The 22,673-nt window shown below is 47.4% G+C and overlaps 1 protein-coding gene across 1 annotated transcript in view; it reads left to right on the top strand.

Annotated features, from left to right (window-relative positions):
* LGI2 (leucine rich repeat LGI family member 2) overlaps positions 1-16,650 on the top strand; it is a 28,743-nt gene extending 12,093 nt beyond the window's left edge. The window contains exons 5-8 of the mRNA XM_040966034.1: positions 418-489; positions 1,395-1,564; positions 8,079-8,243; positions 15,417-16,650. Of these exons, the coding sequence (XP_040821968.1) occupies positions 418-489; positions 1,395-1,564; positions 8,079-8,243; positions 15,417-16,234 (1,225 nt within the window). The 3' untranslated portion in view covers positions 16,235-16,650. The remainder of the gene's footprint in view (positions 1-417; positions 490-1,394; positions 1,565-8,078; positions 8,244-15,416) is intronic.
* The last annotated feature ends 6,023 nt before the right edge of the window (positions 16,651-22,673 follow it).

Here is a 22,673-nt window from a genome sequence, read left to right as displayed (position 1 = left end):
TGGCTGGATTCAGTAGCAGAGGTGATATGCTGTCACAGGTCAGCAGACGCGGAGGCAGCCAGGGATGAAGGACCTTGAGTACTATCCAAGGGATTTTAGCTTCTAAGAATCAGGGAAAGCCATCAGAGGCTCAGCAAACAGGCATTCAGAGTTCACTAAACGCAGTTTGAACAATGAATAAATGCAGGTGAAAATCAAACCATCTTGCACTGCCATGCAGCATCTATACGCTTATCTTTGTGTAGATAAACTCATTTCTTTTTATTTCAGTATTGATAACCAAAGCCAGAAATGGAGCTATGCTGTGGAGAGGAGCTTTGGAGTTCTATTGTAAATCATTAACTTTGTTTAAAGGAATGTCACAGTGATAGGACCTGAAGCTAATAATCATAGTAAAATGTGACTTTCTGGTTCCAGTTCTTTGGCCAACAACCACATCAAAGCCCTACCGCGGGATGTCTTCAGTGAGTTGGATTCTCTGATTGAACTGTAAGTAATGAAATTTTAAGGTTGTGTGGACATGTCATTGTGCACCAGTTAATCGTATCTTTCTATTCCCTCTTTCCCTTTACTGCATTTCTTTTAAAGCTTAGCCAAAAATCTGTAACAAAGGCGTACATGCTGGTTAACAGCATAGAGTTGTATTGTGTTAGCTTTTGCCATTTTATAGTATGTTTTGTCTAAGCCAATGGCAAATTAGACCTGCTGGATAGAAGGTTCCACTGTCTCCAAAACAGCATATTGATCTGCTTCATTGTCAAGTGTTTCTCTGTTCCTGTTGGGCTGAGTTTAATAAGATCTTCAGGTCTCAATTGTGGTTAGGAAAACAGTTTTTTTTATAATGTCTTGCAACATTTTTTTTAAAAGATCTACTTATTTGCTTGAAAGGCAGTTACAGAGAGGTAGGAGAAAGAAAGGAGAAGAAGAAGAGAGGGAGAATATCTTCCATCCACTGGCTTGCTCCTCTAATGGTTCAACAGTAAGAGCTTGGCCAGGCTGAAATCAGAAGCCTGGAGCTCCATCTGAGTTTCCCACATGGGGGCAGGAACTCAAGTACTGCCTTTCCTGGTGCATTAGCAGGGAGCTGGATCAGAAGTGGCACAGCCAGGACTTGAACTTGTACTCCAATATAGGATGCCAGTGCTGAAGATGGCAGCTTGTCTCACTGCACCACAGTGCAGCCCTGGTGTCCTGCTTTTGTTTCTGAGGAATGGTAAATGGAGCTGGTGAGTAAGTACAAGGGCTCAGATGTATGAAATGTCAGTTTTTCAAACTTCCATTTTTTAGTGGTTTTCAGTGTATCAGGATGTTAATAATTTGGGGACTTTATGCCACTACCAAAGCACATCAGACGTGTCTCTTTCTTCAGGTCCTTGTTTGTGTTTTGTTTTTAGAGATTTAAGGGGTAATAAATTTGAATGTGACTGCAAAGCCAAGTGGTTGTATCTGTGGCTGAAGATGACCAATTCCACTGTCTCGGACGTGCTCTGCCTCGGACCACCCGAGTACCAGGAGAAGAAGCTCAATGACGTGACTAGCTTTGACTATGAGTGCACAACCACAGGTATGAGGAACCTTGGTCAGCGAAGATGTGTGTTCGGGATGAGCATCTACTTTACACTGTCAACAGGTGTAGGGATGCATGAACACAGGTGCTACTATTTCAGAGGTTTATGCATTCTAAAAGAATAGTGTGATGAGGAAAAATATTCATGCAGAAATATTTTTTGCTATCTACACTGGCTTTCATTTTGATTCTTTATAGACTTCAGATTTTTCTACAGGTTTTTGCCCCCTGTGGTTAAAGTGAAAATATAAACATGTGAGTTTGGCATGGAGTCACATTGTCATCAGTGTAGATCTTATGGAAAGCCAGGGCAGAAGGCCTAAAGGATTCTGGTTGCTGTCCCCTTGGTCTGTTTATACAGTTTCAGGCTCCAAGAGAAAACTAAAATGTCATTTTCTGCACTGTAAGCACACACAGGGAGCAGGTGAGCGTCTTCCTTCACAAGGCCTCAGTGGCGTCTCTGCAGCTTCTACCAACAGGCATCCCAAGCATGTCCTGCTTACAAACAGGCATTTGGGCTGGGAGCTGACTTCTGCAAAAGGCCCAGGGCAAGTCAGGAGAAGACACCAGCATGAGAACTCAGAAAACGGCAGTAGAAACTCAACAGACACACAAGTGTCAAGAACAAAGGGTCACATTTAAGTTAGTCCCTGCTCCCTTACCCATCTCAGAACAAAGAAAAAATTACTTCTAAGACTCTTTGTAAATAAGGGGCCTGCCAAGTCGTGCTCTTTTTTTGACAGAAAAGCTGAGCCTTCAGAACATGCCCTTTCTTTGTCAAGCAGGGCTTTTGCAGCTCTGTGATAAAGGGCAGGTGGCCCTTGGCCAGCGCAGGCCACTGGGAGGCTAGCTGCTGTTTAGCTGTGTAACAGTGACGGAGATCCTTGTAACATTTGCACTCCCAAAGTGGCAGCCAAGGTCTTTGGTGGGAAATGCCAACCCAAGCTCACTGGAGCTCCTTTTCTCTTGTTTTCTAAATTTCCTGGAGCATTCTCTAAACCCCAAAATCAAGTTAACATCTTTTCTATTGCTCATTTTCTACTAGTCCACCCTGTTAGTAAACGTTGCCAGGCTTTGAAAGGAATGAGATGGGCTTCTGAGGTCCTGGAGCATAAGAAGAATTTATTGGCAAAAACACGATGTCTGATCTAGGGCCCTAAATATGATTATAAAAATGGTCCAGGTTTACAGAATTGGTATTGCAAGGAGGTGCTTTGGGAAGTGAGACTATCTGGACCCAAATCCAGACTTGGGGTGGATAGCACGAGTCTCCTCATGGGTTTTCAGGTTTTCTGTCTTAGGTAAACATCTCCTCCTTGGTAATGTTTCTCATGACACTTAGGAAAGTCAGCAATAGCATGAGGCCTCAGATCAGACAGAGCAGATGATTCAGTCTTAGCTGTTCTTTTATTCCTTTGAGGCTCATACACTATCTAATGCTCGCAGTTTCTCCCATCCTGACAAAAAAGAAGAAACAAAGAAAATAAAAACAATACAATGAAATCGTGACCCACCTTCACAAGTGGAGGATCATCAAAAGTTCATGGAAAGCAGAGTGATGAAAATGCAATGCATGGATTTCCAAAACACCTACATCAAACTAGACTTGCCTCTTTATTCCATTTTTCCTACGAACAGTTTGAGGTCCCCTTGACTAATCTCAGCCTGTAGGAACTGGCTCGATTAAGTGGGAGCATCTGGAACCCTGTCCTCTGCTTGCGTCAACCTCTGTCCTACGGTGAATAGCCCCTACGAGGGGGCTGGCGCGAAGCACAGTCCCAGTGATGGGTTTGCCTCATAGCTCAGATTTGCCGAAAAGGAGTCCACACCTTCAGGTAGAGCTGTTTCCCCAGACAGAGGAAGGCATGGAAACAGAGCATAATTAATGCCACACAGCCACCACTGGGCTACCACAACTCTTTAGATTAATCATGGTCGTGCCATAACGCTCCTCTTCCCATCTATTTTTAACCACGTCAAAAATCCCTGTTACCTTTCAGTGGTTCCCATGTTGGGTGGATAATTCACTGCTTTCCCTCAGAGGGAGTGAATCTTGCATCCTAATTGTCCTGCTAGCTTCCCTATTTCAGGGCTGATGAAAATGCAAAGAGAAATAATGCATTCATGTGCAGTTTCCCTCTCCACAGGCTCGGCATCATGTATAATTTATTTTCTGCAAGTGCTATAAATAGCAATCCAAAAAAAAAAAAAAGCAGTCAATTACAGTGGGAAAAGGGTCTAAATCCTAACAGTTCCACTGACATCATGAACTTAATCTGGTATGAATGGAAGTGGCGGCTCTTTTGACAGAGCGTGCATTAATATTTTAGCGCCAGGAAATTGATGTCATGTTAACATGTATGTTCCTTGAAATAGGTCTACAATGTACATGCCTTTTGTGTTTGTGAAATGTAAGTGGACATGGGAGGTTAGAGACGGTACTAAATTCCACCAGACACATCCAAGCACACAGGTTCACCTAATTATTCTCTTCCTTTTTCATCACTTTTTAAAAAACATTTATTCTATTTTTATTGGAAAGTCACATATACAGAGAGAAAGGTCTTCTGTCCACTGGTTCACTCCCCAAGTGACCATAGTGGCTGGAGCTGAGCCAATCTGAGGCCAGCAGGCTGGAGCCTCTTCTAGGTCTCCTATGAAGATGCAGAGTCCTAAGGTTTTGGGCTTTCCCAGGCCACAAGCAGGGGAGCTGGAAGGAAGCAGGGCCACTGGGACCAGACCCGGCACCCATATGGGATCCCAGCTATTGCAAGGTGAGGACTTTAGCTGCTAGGCCACTGTGCCAGGCCCCCTCCTTCATCGCTTTTTTGAGGAAGGACTCAGGATAGGGTCTCCTATTTAGAATGAAATTTGAAATTCACATGATTTGACAGTCTGTGTTGTACCAGAAAGTCAAGATACTGGGGAACCACTGCTTGGGGAAAGTCCATTAAGAAAGGACCAGGAAAGGCCTGGCATGATGGCTCACCTTGCAAGTGCTGGGTGCTAGTTGGTGTCCTGGATGTTCCACTTCCTGTCCAGCATGCTGTTTGTGGCCTGGGAAAACAGCCCAAAGCCTTGGGGTCCTGCACCCATGTGGGAGACCCAGAAGAAGCTACTGGCTTCAGATTAGCTCAGCTCTGGCCATTGCAGCCATTTGGGGAGTGAACTAGCAAATGGAAGATCTTTTTCTTTATCTCTCCCTCTCTCTGATCTGCCTTTTCAGTGAAAATACAGAAATCTTTTTTTATTAAATAAAAGAAAAGGACTAGGAAAAACAAGATTTATAAAATGCATTCCATTCTGGCAACTCTTCTTCATCCTGGAATACCTCAGTACAAACGGGCATGTTTAAGTCTGCAATTTAAACAGCATTTTTTCCAAGCTAGTTCTCAGGTTTCTGAGAATTAAAAGCCCAGTTGGGAGATGAACAGGAACAAGGAGAGGAGTGAGTTATGGGCATCTTGGGGTGGGGGTTGGGAGCTAGACCTTTTGGCAGATTTGGAGGAGATGTGGGAGGGCAGTATCCCACCTCCTCGGCTGTGTTGGACCGAACACAGCAGTGATCTTGGCATCCTTTGAACACCCGGATAAAGGACTGTGCAGTAACCACATGTCTGCATCTTCCCATTCACCTGTGGCTGAACCTGTGCAGTCAGCAACACCTTCTGATTCCTCCCCTGGTTCTGCTTGTGCCAGCTGAAATAAACAGAAAGTCATTTTTTTCTGTTCTCAATCTTTGCTATTTTGGGGGTACAGGGGTGAGCTTGGAGCCACTGGGACTCTTCCCTGAACTATTAACAGGTCACATGTTACTTTCATTGTTCTGTCTGCCAAATGATGGAGTGATGGCCACAGATGAGGTGTGGTACTATACACTGACATGCACTGTTTGGTCTCTACGGCAACCTCATGCACTAGATGTCACTCATTCACTGATGAGGAACCTGTGGCTCAGCTTTCTTGCCCAGGGTCACATGGCTCCACGTGGCAGTACAGGAGCCTGAAGTCCTGGCTGTCTTAATCTCAAAGCCACCCTGCCGTCACTTGGCAGAGGCCACCCTGCCAGTTGCCCCCACTGTTCCTTGGTCACCTCCTGCCTGTTGGGCTGCCCTGCTTGCCTCCCCTTCACTGCCTGTGATGCAGTCTGCCTGTCTCTCCTGCCTGTACCTGCCACTCAGCCTCTGGCCCATCTTCACAGTCTTCAGAGAGTGGGCTCTTGGGTATGACCCAGCCACCCAGCATGAAGTGCCTTTTCTGTGTCCCCAGAACAAGAGGAGGGGCACCTCCAAAAGTCAGTGTGGACTGAGCCTCGCTTGGTGTGAGGCTGAGTAGGGATCATAGTACATGGTGAGAAAATTGAGGCAGGGATAGGTTGTGTCATTTGCAAGCAGGTGATGACCCAGCTCCAGCTTCTTGGATTAAAATCTGCTCAAATGCGCATGCTCCAGTGGAGGTAGGGCATGTGGAGGACAGGATCCATCTTTTCCCAGATCTGGGCTCACCATTTGTCAGTGTTAAGCCCTGAGACAGTATGGCTTTATCTGTCTCTGCTATCAGGCTGGAGAGGAGGTTGCCTCTGTATCATGAGCAGGTGAACTGGGCTGGGGTAACCCCAGGTCTAAAGGGCAGGATATGGTTGCAGGTATTCTTCGTGGGGCCTACCTCTGCCCACACTCTCCAGCCCTGATTGCCTCCTGCCACCGGACCTTCACCTGACCCACTTCCCCCACCTCATCCCTTGTTACATGGCTTCTGCTCCTTCTGCCGTCTCCCTCCTGAATCACCCCTTTGGTGCTTTTCTCATCCAACCTCTCTCCTGAGGTTTCCCACTCTGGTGATTTCTTGGTTGGCTGCCGTGGACTTGAACTGTGGGATGCTCAGAGAGATGTCGGACCCAGGCCTGACCCCAAGGTGCCCTGGATCAGGATGCATGGCATGCTGGCTGTGTGCTGCATGCCAGGCACGTACCCTCTCTGGGCTCCAAGATCCCTCCCACAGCTCCACATTAGTGCCTTGCAATGAGCCTGGCCAGTTAGGGAGGTGTCATGAAAGTTGTTGGTGTCTTTTATTGATTATTTTAAAAGATATGTTTGTTTATTTGAAAGGGAAAGCACTTGGGTAGCCCTCCGCTGGGGAGCTGAATCAGAAGTGGAGCAGCCAGGACTCGAACCGGTGCTCCAGTATGGGATACTGGTGTTACAGGGAGCAGCGTAGCTCACTGCACCACAATGTCGGCCTCAGTGTGTGCTTCTTAAAGAGACTCTTCCCTGAGTTTGTCTACACACCCACTCTCTTACCATGTTCCTTGCATCACCTGGTGGTTGTGTTTCCCTACCAAGATTGAATGCAGTGAGTCTGTTGTAGTCTTGGACAGCAATAAGGCTGTGGAACATGGACTTGCCATGAAAGATGCGAGAGCCTAAGCTGGGGTGCTCAAAAACAAACATGATTGCTTTTCCTGTTTGCCAAGCCTGGAACTACATCCATATCAGAGGAGGCACAGTGCTTACCACACTGCAGGCTTGGCACCCAGGCAGCACATTTCTACCCACAGGGCTTCGTAGCATCCTTTTCTAGGAGTGTAATATTAGTTGTGAACCTGCAGGGGCGCTGTTTGCCACCAGGGGTTTGCCCGGCTAGGGATTTGTAACAGGTGATAAGAAATCCCATGTCTGCTAAGTTTGAGAAGTGTCTGTCTGCAGAGGCTGTTCTGTGAGGGCAGGAAATGTCATGGTCTAAGGGCACCAGGCACTGACTGATCACAATCACTTGCAGTTTCAGGGGTTCTGAGGCCACCTGGCTGTCTTGTCATTTTGACACACTGATTCACCAAAATGATTTAAAACGCTGAGCTGCTTAGCCCAACTGATGAAGCTGTTTATCTATTGGAGGTTGTATCTGGAGCTCTCCTCTTCCCCCCTCCCTCCCTCCCTTCCTTCCTTTCTTCGGTCCTTCCATTTTTAAAAATATTTTATTTTGTTTTAGTTGAAAGGCGGATTTACAGAGAAAAAAGGGGAGAGAGAGAGAGAGAGATCTTGCCTCCACTGATTCTCTCCCCAATTGGTTGCAATGGTCGGAACTAGGACCGCCAGAAAGCAGGAGCTTCTTCCCGGTCTCCCACATGGATGCAGAGGCCCAAGTACTTCGGCCATCTTTTGCTACTTTCCCAGGCACATTAGCAGGGAGCTGGACTTTGGAAGTGGAGCTGCTGAAACTCAAACCAGTACCTATCTAAGATGCCAGCACCACAGGTGGAGGCTTAACTTACAACTCCATGGCCCCAGCCCCTGGAACTGAGCTTTCAGTCAGATGGCTCCGTGCCAGCCAGACTCCTCCTGGGATCTCCCAGAGTGACACATGTTGTGATGGCCCCAGTGCTCCCGTCCTGTCCTCCACTTCGCCCTGCCTCCCCTGTCCTCTTTGGATTTGAGGCAAGCAGGGCAGGATGACAGTTGCTGGTTCCCACCAGAGATTACACTGAGTACTTGTTTTCAACCCCCCTTCCCAGATTTTGTTGTTCATCAGACTCTGCCCTACCAGTCGGTGTCAGTGGATACGTTTAACTCCAAGAACGACGTGTTCGTGGCCATCGCCCAGCCTGGTATGGAGAACTGCATGGTCCTGGAGTGGGATCACATCGAGATGAATTTCCGGAGCTACGACAACATCACAGGTGGGTTGTGGCTGAAAGCAGGTGGCTGCCCTGAGTCCTCATGGCCTAAAGCCATGAGAGCAAAGGCTTTCTCTGTCTCCATTGCCTTGAGGGGGTTGGGGACAGGCAGCTTGGCTGTCTAACTTATCAGGGTCGGGGGCTATACTGCAGCCCACCCTCTTCCTCTTGCCCATCTTTCCCTGGGTGTGAGCATTATTAGTGAGAACAGACATGGGAAATGTCTTGGCAGGTGATCCTATTCATTGTTGGTGATCTTTGGAGAAGGCAGACAGGGGGACCTGTGTGTGGGAGGTGGGAGGTCTTTCCTGTTAGTCACCAGGAAGCTCCAAGTCCAGAACAGTTCAGGCAGCATAAAATCCCTGCAGTTTTAGCTGCCGAGTGGTATCTTCTGGCTTTCACTAAGCCGATTGTTAACTAGTGGTACCACGCACGTACTCACACCATCCTGTTCCTGGTACCCCCTACCCATGCCAGGCCTTTGTTATCACTGCTCTCATTTCATAAGTGCTTAGAAAATAAGAATTAATGGACCTGCAAATCCAGGCCTTGGGATATGACTAAGTTATCACCTCTTTCGACTGTTGTGGGCTCCCAGTGTGTTAGCATCAGGCAAAACTTAAGTGATAGAATCAAAATAATCTTTGAAAGACTTCTCTTTTATCCAAGTGCAATCTGATAATAACCCTATCTTTGTAAACAGTGATGGCTGCACCAACCTCATTAGCACCCTGTGGGAGGATTTCCTTTCCCAGTTCCCTAGGAGCAGCCTTGAATAGAAGCCCATGGAGGAGAATTCTGGGAGGGGGAGGTGCCTAGGGCTAGGCCTTTGCAGCAGCAGGTGCATGGAGGTATGGAGGCTGGAGGGCTTATTTTTACTCCTTTGGGTATGAGAGCTGCTAAGCAGCCTATCTCACAGTGCCTGGAGGTCTGGCAGTTCAGAGGAAGATGTATTTCTGATGCTCTGGGGCCTGCTGGGGCCTGGCACCCAGTTCCCCTCCCTGAGAGGAGCCACGTGGAAGTGCAGACCCAGCATGGAACGGCTCAGGTGAATCCGCCAGGGACACCGCGGCCTCAGAACCTGAAGCCCAGTCGAGATTTTAAGGGCAAGTGGCAAGAGAGGCATGCTCTGACTTGCTGGCCTTTCGGGCTTTCCCCCACCGCCATCTCCGAGTGGGAAGAACAGCGTAAATCTTTATTCTATCTTGTGTCTATACAAGGACTTCCCATGCCCATCTTTGTTCTGGCCTATGAGGTGCCAACTACTGGTTTATCTCACTGGAAACTCCCAGGAGCCCTTCAAGCTACAATTGCTTGCTGGCAGGTGGAGGACAAAGGCTCTCTTCTCAAAGAGAAGGTGGCCCGTGTGCCAGAATGGAATTTAGGTGATACTCCTGACTCTGGGAAAACCCTGTGGTGTCCAGGGCTCAATTTTCTCCTCTGTGAAATGGGTCATGGAGGTGCCTTTGGAATGTTGTGCCCATCACTGAATGCTGAGCACCTGGCAAACAACTTCTTGCTGGTGACTTCTTTCTCACAAGCTCTTGAGTGAATCAGTATGTTGAGTCAGCATTGCACCCCACCCTTTCCTTCCTCTAGATAGAAGGGGACAACATTGCCTTCCACCTGTCCTTCTGATGCCAGCTGGTGGCATCCCCAAATTCACTCATTCATGCACGTGTGTGCTCCGAGCCAGGCATGTTGTAGCTGCTGCAGACTTGGCAGTGAACCTGCCAGATGAAAACCTATTGCCATCAAAGAGTTGATGCCATTGTGGGAGAGAGGGGGAAGGAAGAGTGCAAGTGGCAGCTGTGTAAAGGTAGGCCTTGGAGGAGAGTCTGGTCCAGGGAACGCTCTTGCGAAGAGCAGCTTGTTTCATACTTGTGGACACAGGGATTGGTCCGTGTGGAGGGCTGGGAGAAAAGCATCCTAGGCAGAGGGAACAGAGAGTGCAGGTTCCCGTGGTGGAAGCATCTTCCCTGCATGAGGGCCTGCAGGGGCTAGAGGGACATGGCAGGTGACCATGGAGGAGATGACTGTGAAAGGGCTTGGGGGCCCTGGCAAGGACTTGGACTTGATTCTGAGGCTGCTACAAAGCCAAGAAGGTTCTGTGCAGAGCTGAGCTGGATTTTCTCCAGCAGCCTTTGCAGGAGCAGACAACCCCAAATCCGTAAGCAGTGGGGGCCTGGACCACATACGGGCTGCAGAGGTAATGGAAAGGACATGGTGGGTGCAGGTGGAGTGAGTGTGGCCAGGGCAAGGGTCCTGGATGGCTCTTGCTGGCTTCCAGGAATTCATTATCCCTTTGGTCTCCAAGTCTGAATCTTCTGAGAGCTGGGGAGCCCTGACATGTAGCCTATCGGATCCTCTTGTCCCAGTCAAGTTCAACAAACAAAACCTAAGAGTGTGGTGAGTTAGTTTCTGGACCCCTAAGCCCAACCAGTTGTGGATTGTCCTGGCTCCAGCTCTTAGTGGTTGGTGAGCTTGGCCGGATGGTTTAATTTACATGACCCCCTTCATCGTAAGTGGAAATTTTGTCACTTTCCATTTCTTCTGTGAAATGGGACCAGCATAGTAATGGATTCTGGGTGGGGGTGGGGGCAGGATTTCATGGGCTGATGTCTGTCACCACAATGCCTGGCTAATGGGAAATCTAATGCTCTCTTTTTCTTTGTAGACAGTAACTTCCTGTCTTCAGTTAAAACCTTTCTGTGACTTTGAAAAGCACAGGAATGGAGGGGACGGTAGCAGAGAACACCTGAGTGAGGCGGGGAAGAAAGTAATTGCAGAGTTGGGTGGACTGCTTGGCGGAGGAACACATGTGGCTGACTCTCGCCAGCTAGGGTGCAGAGTGGTGTGAAGAACAACCTCACAGCATGCATACATGCGAAGGCAAAGCCTGGGAACCACTGCCTTTAAACAAGAGCAGCTCAGGCATGGCTGGGCTTCCTTTCACTGGCTGGCCAGCCTTATTTATCATCTTGTTGGGCCGGGGAATGATTTCAGAGTCAGGATGGAAGGGGTAGGGTTTTCTTAGTCTTTGCCCAGCGCGTATGGGGCCCTACAGTGCCAGGGGGCACTTGTGTTCCTACTGATGCCATGGTGTGCAAGGGACAGCTCCAACAGCCCACCAGTCTCTAAGAGAAAGAGAGGAACCCATGGTCTCTTACTCTCTCTGCATCTCTGTTCAACTCTTCTATGTTTTGTTGGCCTGTTGATTTCTGTATAACAAGCATTTTAATTATATAATATCCCCTCCTTCCTTACACACACACACACACACACACACACACACACACACACACACACACCATGATCTCAGCTTCCATGACAACTCCAAGGCCAGAAACAGTCCCCTGGACAGAGGCATTCTGAGACAGTGCCAAGAAAGGGATTCTATCTTTGGCGGTCCCTTCCCGTGACACCTCTGGGTGGCAGAGGCCTTCCCTAGCCAGGTGGCTTGGACAAGGACGAGAGGTAGCCATCCTCAGCTAGCGTGGGCAGGGAGCAATCACCACAGCTTTTGAAGAGCAGTTTGAGCCCCCAAGTGTTAATGAGGATGTTTGCCCCAACAATTCTCACTTTGAAGAACATTGCCAGATGGTTTCAAAACATGTTACTTAAGCATATGTTAAAGGAAGTGTTATTTAGCAATAATGAAGAACTAGAATTAACTGTGGTGTCCCACAATAAGAGATTAGTTAAATAAAGTATGGTGCAGCCATACAAGATGATATCAAAAAAACACAAACTGCAGAAGATTCAGTTGTATGGGAAATTGCTCACAAAATAGGGGACAAGCAGGAAACTGAGTTTTTTTTTTTAAATGCATGTATACTGCAAGTCCCAGTTTTTTTTAAAAGGAGGCTATTTGAATATTGACATAAAGAGGAAAGAAACAGATCAACTAAATGTTTGTGTGCAGTAGAGTGGGCTTTATTTTCATCTTTGTGCTTTTTGAAGTTTTAACAATTCATTTATTGAGAAGCAGGGAATCAGGAGATTTAGACACTCTCCTGTCGACTCCTCAAATGTCCACAAAAGCCAGGACTGGGTCAGGCTGAAGCTGGAAACCTGCAACCTAGTTCAGATCTTCCTTCCATATGCATAACAGGAACCCAACTCCTAGAGCCATCAGTGCTGCTTCTTAGCATGGATACTAGCAGGAGAGTGGAGTCAGGAGCCAGAGCCAGGAGTTGAACCCAGGCATTCTGATAGGAGAGGCCATATCTAAACTGTTGTTTTAACTTCTAGGCTACACACTTGCTTCTGTTTTTTAGTAGCAGAATATAGATTGGAACCAGTTTCCCTGGATTTGGATTCCAGGTTCCTTGTGACTTTGTATAAATTTCCCCCCTCTCTGTCTCTATGGCAGTGCATGATAGGAAGAACACTTGTCATGAGCATGGGAAGCATGGCATGAATTATATGCATGGAAAAGTTTTCCAACACTGGCTGGTCATGAAGTCCCTACTTTAAGTTTTTTTTCCCATTATTATCTTCATAATTTGCTTTGGTGAAAGTTGAACGTATTTATACTCAGAAAAGAATGTGATCATTTGTTGCAAACAAAGGAAATGGATTGGGTTCTTGCAAGAAGGCCAGGATGGCGATAAAATAAACACCACTCCTTGTCTGCTCTCACATTTAATCCTCAGGACAGAAATTGGGTAATTATCCTTGTAATTTACAGATCCACTTCACTTTGATCTAAATTACCTAGAAAATTAGGGACAAGAAATAACTTTTAATAGAATTTTGTGGATCAAATGTCTATAGCCTTTTACAAAACATTATTTGTAGGTTGGCCTGGGCGCTGTGTGGGAGAGGACTTCGGGCAGTGACCAGAGCGGACAGTGACCTCAGGACCTGACCCCTTGCCCTGCTGACCTGCCTGAGTAGGACCATCCAAACTGTTGCTTATTTCACTGATGCTTTGTGGTACCTGCCATGGGGAAGGGGGGCTGGGGTTTGGATTATCAAAACTATTGCTTCATTTGCCCCCTAATGATAGTGGCTAAGCATTAACCACCCATGCTCTGGATGGAAAACACCGACTGTGTCTTGTATCCCTTAGTCTTTCATGCAGTCCCCCTGTAAGGGCAGGGCTGCTAGCATCAGTCTTGTGAGCTAGCCTGGCATGGGGCCACCGAGAGCATGCAAGGTGCATGGCTGACTTTGAAGTTCAGACCACCTTGTATAGCATCATTAACATTATTCTGGGCTTCCTTTGGCTTAGGAAATCAAAAATTGCTTATTATCTTTTGAAAATTACTTTTTGATGTGTCTTATATTTTATCTGCACAACATAGAGACAACCAGACCTTCTGTCCAGTGTTTCATTCCCTAAATGCCTATAACAGCTGGCAGTGTCTGGGGCTGAGCCAGGCTGAAGTCAGAAGCGTGGGACTCAAGTCTGGATCTCCCACGTGGTTGGTAGAGGCCTAAGTGCTTGAGTTGGTGCTTGAGAAGATGCTGGAGCTGAGAGTGGAGCCAGGCCTTGAACCTAGCCACTCACCTATGGGATATGGGCATCCCAGGCAGTGTTGCAACTGCTATGTTCTGGGGTGTGAGCGAGATCATGCCAGACATGTCTAAGGTTTACTAAGGAGTCTTTACCAACCAAGCTTGGTGATAACAGGGCCCACTAGAAATAGCAAATCACAAGTCCATATGGCAATCCAGTCAATTGTAACCCCAAAAGGAACAAATGGTCATTACCCTCAAGTCCATACATTAAGCTGAAGATCTATGTCCCAGCTTGTCCAACAATATAAGTTATCCTAAGAGACATGCAATGAATAATCTGGACACGCTTATAAAGCTGCAGACATTCACCCCTCCCCGGGCCCTTGCCCTCATTCCACCACTGCTAGGCCTCACCTCTCCTGGAACTCTGGACAGTACACAAACCAGAAATACAAAGTATCTTAACATTGCTGTCTTCATTGTCCCAGACACACAGGGGCCATGCTCAGGGGATACATGTCCTCAGAGGTACTGGGGAGGCCAAGAGTCGGAGTGCCAGAGCAATGGAAACATGTCCAAGACAATGAGCACCTCCTTATCATGAGCCTTTAAACAACAATGCAGTACCATCCCCTCTCAGATGATAGGTGAGAGACACAGGTGGGCAGAAGGGAATACCTAGGTGGTTGGGGGAGTGACTTCCAAGCTCATGACCCTGAACTAGCTGACTACATCACCATAGCTGTGCTGAATGCCTGACTGCTCTGTCTGTATGACTTGATTCCTTTTCCCTTCCCTTATTTTCCAGAAGAAGCATCTTGAATCGCCTCATTCTGTCCCATGGAGACAGAAAATGACTCTTTTTTTTAAAGGACATAATTGCTTTTGAAAAATAATTTTAATCAACACATGCAAATTGTGTGTATTTATTGTTCTCAAATCTGTATACATTATAGAATGGCTGAACCAAGCATCCTGTTTAAAAATAGCATGAGGGCAGTTTATTCAGAGAGGTGGTACATTTCCTGAAGTGTGTGCTGGCCTCTCGAGACTTCAGAGACCCTAAATACCTTAACTACTCATACCTCTGGAGGCACATGCTTGACAAAGCATTTTTTGAAAATGATTTTATCCATTCTTAAGTTTTTTTTTTTTAATATATATGAATGGCAGAATAGCAGAGAGAATGAGAGAGAGGCCTCTCCATCGACTGGTTCACTTTGGAATTTCATTCATGTCCAGGGGTCCAAGCACTTGGACCATCTTCTGTTGCCTTCCCAGGTACATTGGCAGGAAGCTGGGTGTGAAGCTGAGCAGCTGGGACTTGGATGAGGGTCCATATGGGATGCTGTTGTTGCAGGTGGTGGCTTCACCACAGTGCTGGCCCCTGCAGTTTATAATTCGTTCACCGGGGATTCTCACTCAAAGCCTCTCTCCTCACCTTGTACCTCTGGAGATGGGCCTCACTGTAGGAATAGATGCGAACATTTGGTCTGTCTACTCCCTCAGGTCTCTTCCAAAAAGTGGAATTGCTGTGTCCAGTGGCGACTTGGTGCTCAGCTGTCCAGCCATAGGCCATACCGTGTTGCATGTTGGCAGTGCTGTCTGTCTCTTCCTGCCAGTCATGCCGCAGGCTGCAGTCTCCCTAAGGAGGTGCGTCTTGAACTGCAGTTGCACTAATGCCCCTCCTTCTCTTTGGGTGTGCAGGCCAATCCATCGTGGGCTGTAAGGCCATCCTCATCGACGACCAGGTCTTCGTGGTGGTGGCCCAGCTCTTTGGCGGCTCGCATATCTACAGATATGATGAAAGCTGGACCAAGTTCGTCAAGTTCCAGGACATAGAAGTGTCGCGCATCTCCAAGCCCAATGACATCGAGCTGTTTCAGATCGACGATGAGACGTTCTTCATCATTGCCGACAGCTCCAAGGCAGGGCTGTCCACCGTCTACAAGTGGAGCAGCAAGGGCTTCTATTCCTACCAATCTCTGCATGAGTGGTTCCGTGACACGGATGCGGAATTTGTGGACATCGATGGGAAATCACACCTCATCCTGTCCAGCCGCTCCCAGGTCCCCATCATCCTCCAGTGGAACAAGAGCTCCAAGAAGTTTGTTCCGCACGGTGACATCCCGCACATGGAGGATGTGCTGGCGGTGAAGAGCTTCCGCATGCAGAATGGCCTCTACCTGTCGCTCACCCGTTTCATCGGGGACTCGAGGGTCATGAAGTGGAACAGCAAGCAGTTCGTGGAGATCCAGGCGCTCCCGTCCCGGGGGGCCATGACCCTACAGCCCTTTTCTTTTAAGGAGAATCACTACCTGGCCCTAGGGAGCGACTATACCTTCTCCCAGATCTACCAGTGGGACAAGGAGAAGCAGCTCTTCAAGAAGTTCAAGGAGATCTACGTGCAGGCGCCACGTTCCTTCACAGCCGTCTCCACTGACAGGAGAGATTTCTTTTTTGCATCCAGTTTCAAAGGGAAAACAAAGATCTTTGAACATATCATCGTCGACTTAAGTTTGTGAGGGTGTGATGGGGGTGTTTAACAGGTGGGTAGAATTAGCTCTCAGAAGGGAAGACCAAGCAGAGGAGAAATAAATAAACAATAAAATAAAATAAAAGCCAGGCTCAGAGCTCTGAAGTTCCAAAATGTGCCAGGAAAATAATTAGAAGTTTTCAACTGTTTAGATCTCACATTGTAATCGGGGATTGCATTCATTGGCTAACTGCATGATGTGACCATCCTCCCGTTTAAAAAGTCATCGTGACGCCTGTTACTTCTGAGAAAAGAGTACAGCATTTACTCTTATCATTTAGAAAAGTAATGTGCTTCTGTTCTTCTCTTTCTCTTACTTTTGAACGAGGAAGGAGAAAATTGGGTAAAGTGCAGCAGCTCTTATAATGAAATAATAGTAATAATAATAATAAAAAAAAAAGAAAACAACTATGGGCCCTCCTTGTTTTGTGTTAAGAAGCTTAAGGCTACAGTCACTTGGGAAGATGCTCGAGTGACGGGTCTGCACACTGTGCAGCACTCGGCTCGTGTGAGCCCTCCTGCTTCTTCCCAAACCCTTAGGAACAGAACCCTGGCTCTTCTGTCAGCTCCTATGTCTGCCTGTCATGGCTGTGTTAACATAGTGTGTGATGTTGCCTCCTCCGCCTCAGAGAAACTATGCTGGCGGCACATTTGTGGGCTCAGCGTGGCCTGTGGCCCGGGAAGGAGACAGAGCCATCGTTCCCTTTTTTCTGTGCTTCAAAGCTGACCCGCATGGTGGCCAGAACAATGATGCTTGTTTGATGTTCTCCATGCCGCACACCTGCCTCTCCTTTCCTTGAGTGCATGGGTAACTAGCAGGTAGAGCCAAAGACTGAATGGTGCTTTTCATCCTATCCTTTAGGGGGAGGGGGAGGTATCGCTAGCTGATGTGCATTTGGTATAGTTTTTGAAGTGAGATTTTACCGAGGCAATGGGCCTTTCACACAGATCTCAGTGTGCTTTGAAGCCTACAGGTGGCCTTTGATTGACGCACGTCCTTGCCCTCCAGTGAACAACTTAGTATTTCAGGTGGTAGATACTGGCTTCCTCCCTACCCTGCCTACCTCCCTGCTCCACCAACAGTCCCACACGGTTAACTTGCTGGTGTTGCTGCGGCCTCCGCTGCCTCTGCTGCTGTCCAGTGAAAGGTGCTAGAGAGCTCAGGGTACTTAGGATGAGGACACTCTTTCCTCTCCTTGACTTTGGCAGAGGAGACCCTGGAGATGCCTGGGCCACCCAGGGCCTTAGTAGCAGGAGTTCTTCCTGGGTCCGAGGGTGCAAGCTGATTAGCAGGGCCAGTTGTGGAACCAGACAAGCTAAACACCTAGACTAAGGCTACTCCCAGGGCACTGCGAAATGGGCCTCTCTGCTGTGGTCCACAGGGAATGCTCCTAGACACTAGTTTTATAGAAAGGGCCTGCTGGGCTTTCTTACATGACTGGATCCATGCTAAGAACACCACATGAAGGCTCGCAGAGAGAGCAACCCATCCACTCCTCCCCTGGTCAGGAAAGCAGCACGGTGGTGTGCTTGTTTGATGATTCACTGGCACATCCTAAGTAGGCAGATGTTAGACTGTAAGTGTGAATGTTTGTATTTCCCGGCTATAAGCAGCACAGACCAAGACCAGAAATAGCGCTCAGAAGGAGCCCAGCCGTTGATGGCCAGTCAGCCCCCACATACATTCTGTGAACAGGAGTCTAAGGAACCAACTCTCCTACGCGCATATAGCATATCCATGTTGTTGCTGGCAATAAGAACAAACAAACAGCAACAAAGTTTTTTTTTTTTTTTAATTACCTATTTGGGAGAAGGAGAGAGAGAAACAGAGGCAGAGAGGAAATAGACATCCATTGGTTCACTCCACAAACACCCAGAGCAGCAGAGGCTGGGTTAGGGCTGAAGCCAGGAGCCAGGAACTCAAAGCAGGTCTCTCTCATCACTGCTGGCTCGCAGGGTGTGCATTAGCAGGAAGCTGGAGCTGGAAGTGGAGCTCTAATGCTGTAGTGTGGGCTGTGAGCACCTTAAGCAGGACACTATGAACCATTCCTGCTTTTCTTTTGCATTTCCCCCCGCCCTTGGTTTATTTGGATTGATTACAAGTATCCAGAGAATGGGACGACTCTGCTGATAAAGACAGGTAAGCTGTTCTTTCTGGTGTCTGGAGCCCTCAGATAACCTTGGCCAGAAGACAGGCATCTGGCCAATGGTGTAGAGACATTGAGATGGTCCCAGCACAAACACAGGTTGGAAACTATACTCCTCCATTCCAGCCTCCAACAAAGTGGGTCATCAGGACGTCTTTCCACAAGACTGCTCCTGCAGAGTGGTACCCACTTCTCATCTCAGCTACATGTGCCATGCTGGGGACCCCTATCTCCATCCAGTCTGGGAAAGCAGGAGACACGGGCTGTTGGGCTGGGGGTGGGGCAAGCATGTTTGTGGGCAAAGATGGGCACTGAGTGAAGAAAGACTAGCAGGTGATGAAGGTGGAGTATGAAGTAATGGAGAAGCCACCTAGCCACCAGCTAGATTTCTGTTCTTTTTCTTTCTTTTTACAAGAATGTATACAAAACTAGAATCTGTAGTCTGCAGAGTGCCTGTGCTGGAGGAGTCAGCTATTTCAACCAACTTAGGAAAGCAACATAGATGTTCTTGGCACAGGGAATGGATGCTTTGCCATACGAATCTTCCCTCTCCATCCCAAGAATCCCCAAAGTCTAAGACAATTTCTGCAAGTTCTCTTTCAGCAATAATGTGAACCGAAACCCTGACCCAGCTACCATGACAAAGACAATGCAGGACACCTCTGGGAGCATCCTGTGCAGGCTGGCTGCAGGAGGGGCAATCCTTGCTGGGTCGCTTCTACCCATCCCCCTAGGTGAGCATCGGTGCGCTGCCTTCTTCTTATAGTCTCTGAGGCTGAACTCCCATAAGGCCCTCCTTACCACCACATGGCTTTAAGGCCACTGCCTTACTGTGAGGACTTGTCCCCAGATGGCACAGGGTCTGACACAGGAACACCGTCAACCTGAAGAGCACTGTGTTCTTGGCAGTGGGTCCTAAGGCTGCCTTGCATTCCTGCCAAGCTTTACATAGCTAGTGCATCCGTTTGTGTGCAGCTCATTTGCTTGTAAATGGTTATTCAGCCTATTCGAGATAGCATTCTAATTTCAGAGAGGAGACAGACAAAAGATCTAAGTGGATTGTTTGCCCGCAGTTAGCCAGTAGCAGGTGGCAATGCTAGAATTTTCACTCCAGACAGCAGGCATTGCATTTTTTCATTGACAATTTGCTTATACATTCCCAAAGAAACATTGTCCTTTTCTATTATTATGATTTTGGACATAGCAACACCTACAGATAAAATAAATGTAACCATATAGGCATAACCAAAAGCCAGTCACAAGGAAAGGATGGTACCCAAGCAACCGGTTCTTTACTGATTAGCAAACATTATGCAGCCACTAGGACACATGAGGTCCCATTTCTGAACGTCTTTTGAAAGTGGTAGTTTTCTGTTCCAAAGAGGATTTTCAGCCAGCAGCCTTGTCTTCCCCAACTCTGAGCAGGGGTTGGGGCTCATCTGGTTTTTGTCACAGTGTCTGCTGGATAAACAAGAGAGTTCTGTGGGAGGAAAATTTATATCAAAATGCAGAGATGATGAGTGGCCCGGGGCCCTGAGCAGCCTCTGGGAACACGCTAGGAATGGCAGTGTTGCATTTTCCTTCCTCGTGGAGTGCGAGGCTGTGTATTTTTAGGTAAGAAGTCAGCGTGGGATGCCAACGGTTTTGCTGCCAGGAACTCTCATGATGGAAATTTCTCTGGCTAGGGAAGTAAAGAAGGTGAGATGCAGGCCTGTGGGAGGGGCATCTACTTGCCCGCTATGTGGAGATGATCTCTTCAGCTGCCTTTCCGACTCTTGAGCAGAAGTATCAGCCTCACACTCCCTGCTTCTGAAGAACGCTCTTTCCTGAGACAGTGGCCAAAAGCTCCCTGGAGTGGAGTGCAGTGAACTGGCTGTGTAGGTGATGAGAGAGATGGTTCAGACTTGGGGGACGGTGGGAAGAGAATGGGAAGGTGGCAGTGGAAAGCAGAAAGAGACTCAGAAGAAGAATAAAGATTGAACATGATCACTTCTGCCAGGTAAGCAGAGGGAAGAATGGCCAGGCAGTAAGTGGTGTCTTGATTATTCACAAAAAGAACATGTTGTAGCACTCACTCAATGCTGCTCTTCTTAACCATACTGAGATAGAAACTGAGACCCTCTGTGCTTCCTCCCCCATACTGCTTGGACCAGGAACTACCTCTTCTCTAGTAGGAGGCTGAACATTCCTTGTCCATTCCTGTGGCTGTCAGGCATGTCCAACAATGGTGACAATGGTGACAGCCAATAGGCTGTCTGGTACCATTTTTTTTTTCTGTGTTTGAAAGGCATAACTTAGGTGAATTCCAAATGGTTTATATGTAAAAGAAAGCAAGTTCTGCAGGATGCAGGCTCTCATGCGTGTGTTTTAAGGCTATATATCCCCCATTCCAGCCACCAGCAAAGAGGGCCGTCAGTAAATAAAGTTAACAAATGATATGCCTCATAATTTGGTTTATTCTGCAAGCCTATGAATAAAAAGTAGTTCATGTCTCACGTGGCTTTGATCTCTGGTCTGCTTGAATATGGATGTGTCCATTGGAGTCTCGGAGTCGAAGGGACACCCCCGAAGGGTAGCAGTATCTTCCTGGCTCACTCTACATTTAAGTGGGAGACAGGCACCACAGGGGAACATTCTTAAACTAAATATTTTTATTTCTGAATAATTTTTAAGCTTGCCCCCAAAGTCTCCAGAATCATATAGAGAGCTCCCAAACGCACCAGAGTTTCCTCTGGTATCAACATCAAACAATTCTGTGGCACATTTGTCAAAACTGAGAAATTAACACTGCTACACCAGTATTAATCGACTTGATTTGGCTTTCACCAGCTTTCCCACATATGCCCTAGTTTTCTGTCCCAGGAATAGTTCAGGATACCACATTGTATTTTTTCTTTCTTTTTTAAAAAAAGATTTATTTTTATTACAAAGTCAGATACACAGAGAGGAGGAGAGACAGAGAGGAAGATCTTCCATCCAATGATTCACTCCCCAAGTGAGTGCAATGGTTGGTGCTGTGCCGATCCGAAGCCAGGAGCCAGGAATCTCTTCCAGGTCTCCCACATGGGTGCAGGGTTCCAAGGCTTTGGGCCACCCTCGTCTGCTTTCCCATGCCACAAGCAGGGAGCTGGATGGGAAGTGGAGCTGCCGGAATTAGAACCAGCACCCATATGGGATCCTGGCATGTTCAAGGCGAGGACTTTAGCGCTAGGCCATGGCGCTGGACCCCACATTGTATTTTTTCATCACTGTTCCTGTCACTTGCTGAAATCTTTGGTAGTTTTTCAGCCCTTACTTATTGTTCATGACCTTGACAGTCTTGAAGAACCCTGATGAGGTATCCTTGGCAAGGTTTCCCTGCTTCTTCCACTTGGACTTGGAAAGCACTAAAAAGCCACTGGTGCACTCAGTCTGACTTGTAGAAGCATGGTCCGATAGACAGATCCAGAACCCCTGGAACCTTGGCTGCCTTCTGAGTCTATTGGAAGGCCTGAGCTGTGAACTCCTGCAGGAAGGGCTTTGGGCTTGTTCTCTGCAGGTGTGGGATCTGATCTGGCACACAATAGGGGAACAGTAGTTATTTGATGCACATCTCTTAATTTAAAACCCATTTGGTTGAGTTGGACAACTGACAGCCCAATGATCACAAATCATGTACGACTTGTGATTTATGAGAATGGAGTGGTGACTGCAGAGGCCTGAGCTGGCTGAAGCAGTGTCCATGCTGCTTTCTTTATTTGCTTTGAAGATACCTTGTGGCTGCTTCCCAGGTGACACAACCTTTCTACAAACTCCTGCTTCAATCAAGGAAATATTTACCATCTACAACCCATTAAGGAGTGAGCATCATGTCTCAGGGCCACTATAGGAAATGTAGCCAGCGAACCCACCCTTCATCCCTTCCAGCATGGATAGATGGCATTGCACACGGGAATATAGTGCACTCAATAACCAAGGGTGTCACTGCTGCCAGGCATCTTTGATGATTTTTAATGTGACTGACAACTGCACATAAAAAACGTTGTTTGAGCATACCCATCCTATAAGAAAACTACATAGCCTGTCACCACAGGAGTTGTGAAATAGCCCCTTCAGACTGTTCCCTGAGAAGTTTTCCTTGTGACAGCTGAATAAACTCATGCTTTGATTCTCCAACTAGATGTGGACCATTTCTGTTGATGCTATGAACCAGCTGGGTGCCAAGTACTTTGACAGGCTGAGAAAAAATTTTTAAACAATATTTAATTTTTTGAAAGACAGAGAGGGAGAGAGAATATCTTG

This window comes from Ochotona curzoniae, unplaced genomic scaffold (genome assembly GCF_017591425.1).
Source record: "Ochotona curzoniae isolate NIBS_2020 unplaced genomic scaffold, NIBS_Ocur_1.0 scaffold_4505, whole genome shotgun sequence".
NCBI lineage: Eukaryota > Metazoa > Chordata > Mammalia > Lagomorpha > Ochotonidae > Ochotona > Ochotona curzoniae.
The sequence above is the reverse complement of the archived record's forward strand: the minus strand, read 5'-3'. Positions and strand labels throughout refer to the sequence as shown.